This window comes from Lactuca virosa, chromosome 6 (genome assembly GCF_052849685.1).
Source record: "Lactuca virosa cultivar CGN04683 chromosome 6, Lactuca_virosa_CGN04683_v6, whole genome shotgun sequence".
Taxonomy (NCBI): Eukaryota; Viridiplantae; Streptophyta; class Magnoliopsida; order Asterales; family Asteraceae; genus Lactuca; species Lactuca virosa.
The window spans coordinates 25727318-25737843 of NC_136431.1; the positions used below are offsets into that span (position 1 = coordinate 25727318).

At 39.2% G+C, this 10526-nt stretch overlaps 1 protein-coding gene across 3 annotated transcripts; it reads right to left on the bottom strand.

The window, feature by feature from the left end:
* Positions 1-708: 708 nt before the first annotated feature.
* Positions 709-3095, bottom strand: LOC145119835 (zinc transporter). 3 transcript variants are annotated; one of them, XM_079055595.1, is made up of 4 exons: positions 2835-3095; positions 2683-2740; positions 1391-2115; positions 709-1295 (listed from the first exon to the last, which is right to left on the bottom strand). In XM_079055595.1, the coding sequence occupies exons 1-4, from the start codon at positions 2847-2849 to the stop codon at positions 840-842; spliced, it is 1254 nt and encodes a 417-aa protein (XP_078911721.1). In that variant the 5' UTR covers positions 2850-3095; the 3' UTR covers positions 709-839. The 3 variants fall into 3 exon arrangements, with proteins under 3 accessions (XP_078911721.1, XP_078911722.1, XP_078911723.1); XM_079055596.1 differs by lacking the exon at positions 2835-3095 and adding an exon at positions 2397-2504; XM_079055597.1 differs by lacking the exon at positions 2835-3095 and having other exon boundaries at positions 1391-2102; positions 2683-2746.
* Positions 3096-10526: the final 7431 nt, after the last annotated feature.

A 10526-nucleotide genomic window follows, 5' to 3' on the forward strand; every position in this document is an offset into this window, starting at 1 on the left:
GTTTGCATTTTTAAATTCTAATTATTTAAGACTTTTAACTTTTACCAAAATTGTTAAATAAACAGTTATTTGTTACTCGATATTACTTCTAAATCTAAAGATAAACTTGTTATTTGCTTAGATTCAAAAAGGTCATTGTAAAAAAATTGTATATATATAACTTTATTCATGCATACGTCATTAGCATTCACTTTCCATAATATTCCTAGATCTCCAAATTGATTTTCGACCCATGCAGCCTCTATTCGAATTTTTAATAAAATGTTGATAGCCCATAATTAAATTCAATTGAACCAACTACAATAATTGAATACAGAAACCAAAAAGATCCAATTAAATATTTAAGCAATAATACCGAAGAACAATATTTCCTAATTCCTATTACACCTAACATTAATCAAAACCACATATATAAAGTATAAACCATACATAACACCGAAATCACGCATGCGTTCGTTCTTGATATGATATTATACTTCCACATAAAAAACCAAAAAAACCCTAAACAAATACAAAACACAAATTCCATAAAGACATAAACGCTTCACAATCGCTCCCAAAACGGCTCTTCAAACAGACAAACACGCTTCTAAATGAGTTTCATCTGATTGAGCAACAAGACAAATGAATTCTCTGAAGTCTAATCTCTCATCTAAAACCACAGGATTGACAATATAGACACACGTAATATGATAACAATATAGACAGTTTCTATAAAAACAAGTGGTAAATTATATTTAATTTCTGAATGAAATTGTTCTTTTTAACTTGCAATATTTTTAGCAAGCTTACTTTCATTCCCCTAATTCTTACATTTTGGTGTTTTACTATTACATTATCTAAGCCCAAGCTGCAAGAGAAGCCATTAATCCAGCTCCAAGAAAAAGTGCAATATAAGACACCACTTGAAGCCTCCCATTACATCTCATCCTCTTACTCAAGAAATCAGCAGCAATCAAATCCACTAAAGCCATATAAATCAATATACCAGCAGAAATGGAATCCAGGATTCCTTCAATCACTAAAGCTCTTGGGCTATTAGGATTATAAAACTTTGATATTCCAGTTCCAATTCCAACACCAACAGGAGCAGTTATTGCAAAAAAACACGCCATTACTATGGAATGAAGGCTCCCGAATTTGGCTTGTGATATGCATCCACCAAGTGCAAATCCTTCAAAGAATTGATGAAATGATAATGCTCCTAATAATGGTCTGATTGTACATGGGCTTTGTGAAACTCCTAACGAAAGTCCGATTATAATCGAATGCGATATGATCCCAAGTTCCAAAACCTGTTGTTAATGTTATAAGTCAATGAGTCAAACATTGGATAAAAGATTATTTAAAGTAAAAATAAATAAAAAAAAAAACGAGTGTCAAAGTTTACCTGGGAAACAACAACATGACGTATGCCATTGTCATCATCATCATTATCGAATCCATGTGAGTGAGAATGCGTATGTGAATGTGACTCGACATCGGAAAAATGACTCGCTTGCCCTTCACATCCCTCCTGACCACTTGCATGGTTATGTCTATGTTGTGCAACATGAGCATGCATGCCGACAATATGAATCCCGCTCCCATCCTCTTCTCCAAACACCTTCCCGTGGTGGTCTTCTTTTCCGGCCATCGGAACTATCCCGGCCTCTGCAGCCATGTCAACTGACTCCACTCTCACAGCTTGGATTTGCTTCTCATGTTTCCGTTCATAGTATTGGGTGCTAAGAAAGTCGGCGAGCAATGTACCCAAAGCAGCCATCATTGCGATAAAACCAGAAAAAGGAAACTTTGACCATGGGTTTTTGGGAAGACATGGGTGGGATAATGCTGACGTGGCGTCTGGTAGCATGTGGACGAATCCAGTGGCAAGGATTACACCGGCAGCGAAGGCTTTGGCAGCAAAAAAGAGATTGGTGTCTGTTCTGAGAAACTTACGTTTCTTTCCGATTAATGGGATGGCTACTCCAATTATTCCGGCTAAAAGGATGGAGGCCATGGCCACGAATTTAAGGATGAGAGCCGCTTTCTCATTCCGGCATGAGTCAAGGTCAGGTAACTCGCTGCAACTATCGATTGACATGGAGTCTGAAAGATTCCTGAGAATTGAGCCTTTTCGAGGATCAAAATCAAAAGAAAGTAACTTAGAACTTCAATATGAAAAGATCAAAGGGTGACCACTAAAGATGTCCTTTTTTGTCTAAATTCACAAGCCTAGAGCCAGATAAATACTATCGGTGTGTGATATACAAGAGTTGTTCGAATTCGAAGATAAAGAAAGGAAAAGAGATGACGAATTTCGGGAAAAAGGTAAAAAGCAGCCGCTTTACAGAAATTCGAACACTCGAATCTTCGAAAATTGACTTGAGAGAAGAAAGCATTAGTCCACTTACGTGATCAGTAGCAAATTCCTCGAGAATATTAATGGGAACCATGTAATACAATCATGAAAGACTACGGCAGCAATCAAGCGTCGAATGGTTATGGAAACAAGAGATGTACTGAATTTCCAAGAATATAATTAAACTATTGCATGAGGAAGGAACTTGTTTATATGACAATGTAAATCAAAGTGAAAAACTTAGGCAATATTTAAAGAAATCCACAAGATTCAATCTTGAATTAAATGATACTTAACAAAGATGTATTGAAATTAATAAAAGGGTTTTTCGAAATTACCTTGTAATGTCCCAAATTTTCCTTTAAATTCTTCTGAATAAAGCAGAGGGAAGAGTTCCTGAGAGAAACAAAACAAGATTCCACAATACAACGAAAGGCCCAAATCGAAAGAGAGGAGTTAAAACGGGAAATTAACAAGAAAGAGAAAGAACCTCTAGCACTGACATGGGGTGTGTGAAATTGGGAAATTAGGTTTTATCGAGATCAAAAAGGGACACGGATCCCTAAATATCGTAGGTTCACGTCGAATCGTTTTGCTTCGAGAACGATAACTACGCCACTCTCTGGTTTCCAGCGCACAATTTGTATAGCAGACGGCTGTGGAAAGTGTGATCAAAAGAGAGAAAAATGTCGACATAGTTTCGCATATGGTAGAGATTCGGTGGTTTGGGGTGGAAAGAATACAGAATTTTTTTGAGGGTTAGAGAGAGGGTGTGTCGACACCCTTTGCTGTTTCAATTTGAGTCGGAGGACCTTCCTCTTTTGACACATGTTAGAATTGGTACTTCGTTTTTCAACTTTTGCATATTGATCCTTCACTTTATTTTTTGGATAAGGAGATTAAACCCCAAAACACCAACTTTGTTAACACTTAAGTAAACAGCAAAATCGGTTCATATGGTTTATAAAAAATTACGGACGGGGTCTAACTTTTTTTTTTTCTTTAACTTGCAACTCCTGTCAAAACGTTGAAATTTTTTGTCTCTTGAAAAAGATTATTTTGCCGTTTTAGTTTCTTTTTTACATTTTTTTTTAAATTATGTGATACTCTATTATTATAATTATAAAATATAAAAGTCCATATATATAACTTTTCAAATTTTTAATAAAATCTTCTTTTTAAAATATAATTAATACAACCAAAACCATGTTATTAAAAATAACATAAATATCCATTGTATTTAAATATCATAAAAACATAATCAAAAGTTTATAGTATCAAAAGAACATAGATGTGACTACAGTCACATTGCCTTATTCACCTTCTCACAAGAACAATCTGAAAAACATTTAAATTTAACGAGTAATCACATAACTTAGTGAGCTCCTAAATATACCACATATTTTCATCATACATATAATGCGTACCCTTACGAATGCTATAGTCCAACGATAGTCTCATAACATCATACGAATGTTATAGTACAACTATAATCTGTCATATCAATCCTATAATCCAACCAACCTTTCATACCAATGTTAGAGTCCAATCATAGTTTCTCATACAAATCATATAGTACAACTATAGTTTTTCATACGAATGATATAGTCCAATCATAGTCTTTCATACAAATGTTATAGTTCAAATATATAGTCTTTCTTATAAATGATATACTCCAGTTATAGTCTTTCAAACAAATAATATAGACAAATTATAGTCTATCAAAAAAATGTTATAGTCTAATCAGCCAGTCACACAAACGTTGTACCACACAAATGACAGATAATAGCACATATATTATAGTGAGAAAACTCACATGAAGCTAGAAGTCCAAGTCTCACACGCAATACTCCTAAAATACACCACTTATCATGAACCACCTATGCTTACCATTAGATACATCTTAGTAACTATTACCAATCAGAGGTCCAACCTCACTCCACAACTCGTGTCCATCAAAGTTTGACCAAAAGTCAAAGTTGTAAATAGTTAATGGTAAACACAACCATGCATCGCGACCAACCTTTGGTCGCGTCGTGACCACTAAAATAGTCACGAACCAAACCAAACTTCGCACCACGACCAAGCCTTGGTCACATCGTGTCTCTTGGGTAGAACAACCACTTAATAAAAGTGTTTAATTTGTTAATCCAAAGACTATAACTTTTGATAAACCTTCTAAAGAGGTTCTTAATGGATAAAAATCCAAACTTTAGCCATATATAAGCCTCTATCATTCTAAACACCAACCCTAGATCCAAAACAAAGCCAAAAAGGTTAAGTTTTCTTGCACGGATCAAAGAGGGATCAAGCATGCTCTCTTTTCACATCTATAAAGTCCATAAATGTCATATATGCAACCCAAAAACCTGGAGTTTCCCAAACTCCAAAAAATATCAAGGCAAAATGGACCAAAATGCATCAAAATGCACTAAAACACTAGATTTATGAAGTAAAATCATAAGGGTTGAAACTTCATTACTTGTTGAGAAGATGACTAAAAGGCTGAAACTTTTCTAGATCTATCTTTTCTTGCACCAAAACAACAATCTTCTTCTTCAAGTAACTCACCAAAACTCAAGAATCCATGGAAAGAGGCTAGCGTTTCAAGCTCTATGGTTTTAGAGGATGGAAGTTGATAAGAGATGAAACCCTATAAGTTAATGCCTTTAAATAGGGTCTAAAACCTGATACCTAGGGGTTTGAGCCATGGCGAAAACGAGTCATGACTTACTAAGCTGACACACACTGTGACCAACACATGGTCGCATCGTGAAGTCAATTCCATCCCAAAACCTTCTTTCTTATTTTTCTTAATAATTAACTTGGAAACCTAAGCCATACTCGAAAAACAGGCGTTACAACCCCAACCCTCCCACTGCTACCCATTTGATTAATAACACACGCATGTCTTTGTTTCTCCTCAGGGTTGGTTACCGATACTTTTCGCCACCACCGTTACAACCCTAACCTAAAACACATCCACCACCGTCACTTTTCGCCAATGGAGTCACTTTTGATTTACAATTAGTTGAATTCGATAAAGTCGAGTTCCCAAATCCTATAATTACAAATGAATGGATATTTTTGTTTTAACCTCTATGTATTTTGAAATTCTTTTAAAAATTTGAGTTTAGTTCTTTTTAGCACCGAATTAGGTTACCATGGATCTAATCCAATAAAAACAAGAAAGGTTAAAAAAAATTATTATCATAAAAGTCGAGTAGTTAAGAATCATTAAAATGGGTATTCTGATATACCTTTTGAATAAATTTGGGAGTTAGTTGTTGGTGTCATCAAGAAAATCATTTGGAGAATCTAAAAAACCTTGAGATTATGAGAGATCTGATGGTGTTGATGATGATTCCAAAACATTGCAAGGAATACTTCTACTTGAATTATTGTTGCTTTCTTGCATTTTATTCATAGGTTTTCTTCCAATTGAATTATTGTTGCTTTCTTGCAATTTATTCATAGGTTATGCTTGAATTATTGTTGCTTTCTTGAGATCTTATGATTTCCAATTATTGCAGTGGATGAAAGATCCAAAGTAGAACCCCTCTAATGAATTCATACCTACAAACTCCAAAAGCAAAAAGTAATAACTCTAGAATATGGTTTATGTGAAATTCACTAACCATGGGAGAGGGGTTGTGAATTTCGTGTATAGAGGAGAGAAAGAGATAGGGGAGAGAGAGTGTGTGTGTAACATCCCAAAATTCAAGACCAAAAATTTCATTTTTATATATTATAAAAACACTTAACAAATTTGTTCCGAACATTGAAAACGTTTCATTTAAAATAATTATCAGAGTCTAATCCCAAAGATCACATAATGTGGAATAATATGGGTGAATGCGATGCGATCATCCCGAGCTCCTTTTCTGAAAACTGAAGGTACCTGAAACCAAAATTTTAAACCGTAAGCACGAAGCTTAGTGAGTTCCCCAAATACCACATACCATACATATCAACTGGGCTATACATGTCATACATATTGTGAGCCATACATATATCAAATAAGGTGCTATGGGCCGCACATAGTCTTAATGTTATGCCACAGGCCGCCACGTGGTCTTTCTTGCCAAGTCGGGGGCCACCCCCTGGGTCTTACAGACAAGTACCAAGAGCCGCCTCCTGGTCTTCCATGCAAGTATCACAAAGACAACTAGCATACATACTAATCTACTTAGCTAATGAGCATACAGTGTGCGAGGAGCCACCTCCTGGTCTTTCATGCATATTGCCTAGGGCTAACCCCCGGGTCTTCCTGTCATTCATAATAGCATACTGTGTGCCAGGAGCTACCCCTGGTCTTTCATACATAGTGCCTAGGGCTAACCCCCGGGTCTTCCTATCATACATAATAACATACTGTGTGCCAGGAGCTACCCCCTGGTCTTTCATACATAGTGCCTAGGGCTAACCCCGGGTCTTCCTACCATACATAAACTAAATGGGTCGACATTGTGGCCGTAGACCCATACACACAGTGAGGAGATGCACCTCGCACTGCTGAAGACTTGCAGATAATCCTCTGGTTGCTAACTAGCAATTCCCGAGCTGTTAATTCTTCGGCTCCCCGAGCTATCAATACCAAATAATACTTAGTCCAAAACCAATAATCCTTCTTAGGGTAAAATGACCATTTTACCCTGCTCTAATATGGACCATATCCAAGGCCCAATTCCATCTAATCTTTCTAAGTCCCCTAATGGCCCACTAAAGGCCCATTAATGGCCCAATTTGCTAAATTGGGCCTAATCCCTCTAATGGGCCTTACCCTAAGCCCAAACATATTCTTGGCCCAAATTATCTGACTTCTGATGGCCCACTACGGCCCAAAGACCCAAAGTCCAAATCATAGCCCAACCCGAGGCCCAAAACACGCCAAGCCCATAACTAATGAGTACGCGGGGCGTACTCCTCTGTACGTTAAGCGTACTGGTTAAATGGTGTGTACGCTGCGCGTACATGCATTTACGCCCATCGTACTCCACTGTTAAGTCACTTTTCCCATTAAGTGCTTAATACTCTATTCCAGAAGCTACAATCACAGATCCTAGTCCTTTTCAACATCTTAATCCATAAAGTCGATTACTTGGTGTCTTGCAACCCACCAAATGAGCCCAAACTTGAAATGTGACAACAAACTTCCATGGAAATGGCTAGATCTCATGCATGGTCACAAATGGACCTTCAAGATTGAAACTTTAATGCTTATGGGACTCATATGACACTAAGAGTGGCAACCCTAGACCTAGAAAACAAGTTGAGTCATAATGGTCCATTCTTGGGACCTAAAAGGTCCAAAAACTCCATTAACATCTAAGCATACTTGAGGAAAGTTTCAGACTTTATACCTCAAGGTGATCTGAAATGGAACCAAAATCTTGGATCTACTGCTTCTCCTTTGATCCCCCACCTTGCAAAGCTCTTCACTTGCTTGGAAAATGGCTTCACAACTCCAAAATGCTCTCTAATGGCCTCCAAAGATCCAAGGACACTCAAAGGAGGTTTAGGGTTTCGTGGTGGCTGTCTAAAGATGAGAGGGAGGCTGATATCTAGGGTATTATGTTCTTTATATTGTGACATACCCTAAAAATTAGGGTTTGGGGACTTTGAGCGTACGTTGGGCGTACGCCTCTCCGCACCCACGTCCATACGGCCTTATACGCTGGGTGTAACCCAAATTACGTTGGGCGTACCTTAACGCCTACCACCTTGTATGCATGGTACTTACTTGCCAGACATTTCCATTAGGGACCAATATTGTCAATAACTTCAAAGTGCTATAACTTCTTTGTTCTTAGTCCGTTTCTGACGAACTTTATATCCATGAAAAAGTGACGAGTAGCCCTACGCTCCTAGCTACACCCTCAAGCCTAAAACCTTCCGAAAAGAACCCGAGACCCATAAAAGACTGAATCATCAGATTACGCTTATGTCCTTGTCCTCCGAAGCCACAACCGAACATTCTTAAAACTGGGTGTTACAACTCTCCCCCACTTAAATTTGATTTCATCCTCGAAATCGCTCCTTACTAGCACCCGTATCCCACGCTGGATCTGAGGAACGTCACCGAAGATTCCACGCGTAAGACCATCTTCTCGAAACTACCGAAAACCAACCGAACTTCCATCCCGAAGAGAGCGAACTTCAGGCTTCTGTAACTTACTTTTGCCTTTACAAAGTCTAAATCCTTACTGATCTGTCTCCCTGGCAGACCGCCCCTGCATAACCATCTACAGGACAATTATACTTCACAGAAGGCTCAGATAATCCTTCGAGTAGGAGATTCATCCCTGAAACGGTTAGACTCAGACGAGAGCTGCGCAAAAGGGTCAAATCAATTACTCTGAGATTATTTAACCCCGCTGCAAGTGTCTTAGCATTTTCGATCCATAAGCTACCTCCTTACACACAAGAACCTTCGCATCACTACTGCCAAAACATCTTGCTGCTTCTTATCCACTTTCCGAATGGGCCGAGACCTCCTAGGTCCCAACCTATCTGTCGACTATCTGGAATACCGGATTCCCACCCGGTTGCTGAACCAACGAACACCCTCTCAGTCGCTCCCAGCGACTTCTGAAGAAACTTCGGCTACTGAAAACTACTCTATCCACATTGCCACTCATGGCTCCATAATTCCTGTCGATCCTCCCGATCATATCGTTCGACTATTTGTTGCCACAGAATCTACTACAAAAGGTGAATGCTACCAGAACCGCTGTAGTATTACATCACTCCTGGTCTCCAACGACATACTGATTTCCAATCCAATCATACTGTGGCCTACTCACATCCGTACGGGCTGTCCTGCCCTGGTCTAGACCATCTTAAGAGACCCACAAGCGAGTCACGCGTCTGATACATTCTCACTGCCGACTACAGACCGACGAATGCTACAGGTCACCCTACAGTCTGACGTTCCCATACTATCTCACCAATAATGCATGCTACGGGCCACCCCACAGTCTTACCATACCAATATGCTAACGACTAACTAACGAGTGCTACGGGCCACCCCACAGTCTTACAACACTCTAACACTATCTGCCAACCTTCTGAATGCTACGGCTACACCCGCAGACTTACAACACTCTAACACTATCTGTCAACCTTGTGAATGTTACGGCTACACCCGCAGACTTACAACATTTTCCATACTGGGTCGAACACGCGCTTGACCTAACACTCAACTGAACTCATGTCCTGAATGGAATCCCCAACCTGATTTCTTAAGGCCTTCCATCGCCCATCTCGAGAATGCGATCTCGATGTTGGTAAGTTTTACGAACTTCCAACTTACACTACCCCCAATCCATACAATCGCTTCGGCTGCCTTCCTTCCTGGCAAGGATGTGAAACCCATCCTAGTTTCAAAACCACTCCTGCTTCTATATACATGATTGTTTCTCCCCCACTTAGATTCGACTAAGTCTTCACGGTATGCGAGTGTTGGAGGATTCCCATTCCTTCCTTCCTTACCCGATAAACACACTACTACCAACGCCTAACCTAGCTTGCGATCCTTTACTAGCCTACTCCAAAGATCGCACCATCACTGAAGACTAGATGATTGCTTTCTGAAATCTTAATACCGATGGCCCTAAATTCTTAGTTTGATGTCCCTCTCAACCTTAAAGTCCAATTATCCAATGCTCAGAGCAACCTTTTTAGCGATAGATTGCTTCTCTTGATGTTTTCACAAACTATCCCTAGCATAAAGACTGTACTTCACCGAATCCTGACGATGGTGGATAACCACCCTGCTGAATCCTGACCGCGGACCGTCACATAATGCCCCTAAACTGATCTCGATCGTAACCAAAACAATTCTAAATATCTCCAAACCAGAAAAGGGAAATGACCTTACACTAGCTACTATTAATTCCCGATATGCAATTGGCATATGACATTCTTCGCAAATACAATCTGAATACAAGCAGGGAGATAACTCATACATACTCTTACCCGAGACCGAGGCAAGAACAACCAGAATACAGATAGAATCGAAAGAGAAAATGATACATACCTGCAATATTGCCTGCTGTAATCCGGATCTCTCCTGCATGTCACTGAAAAGTCTGAATCCTCTCTGTTGGGGCTCCTGTCCTTCCCTCTCGTCCATCAATGATCCTCAAAGTGTCCGGAGCAAACGTGCTTACTACCCTTC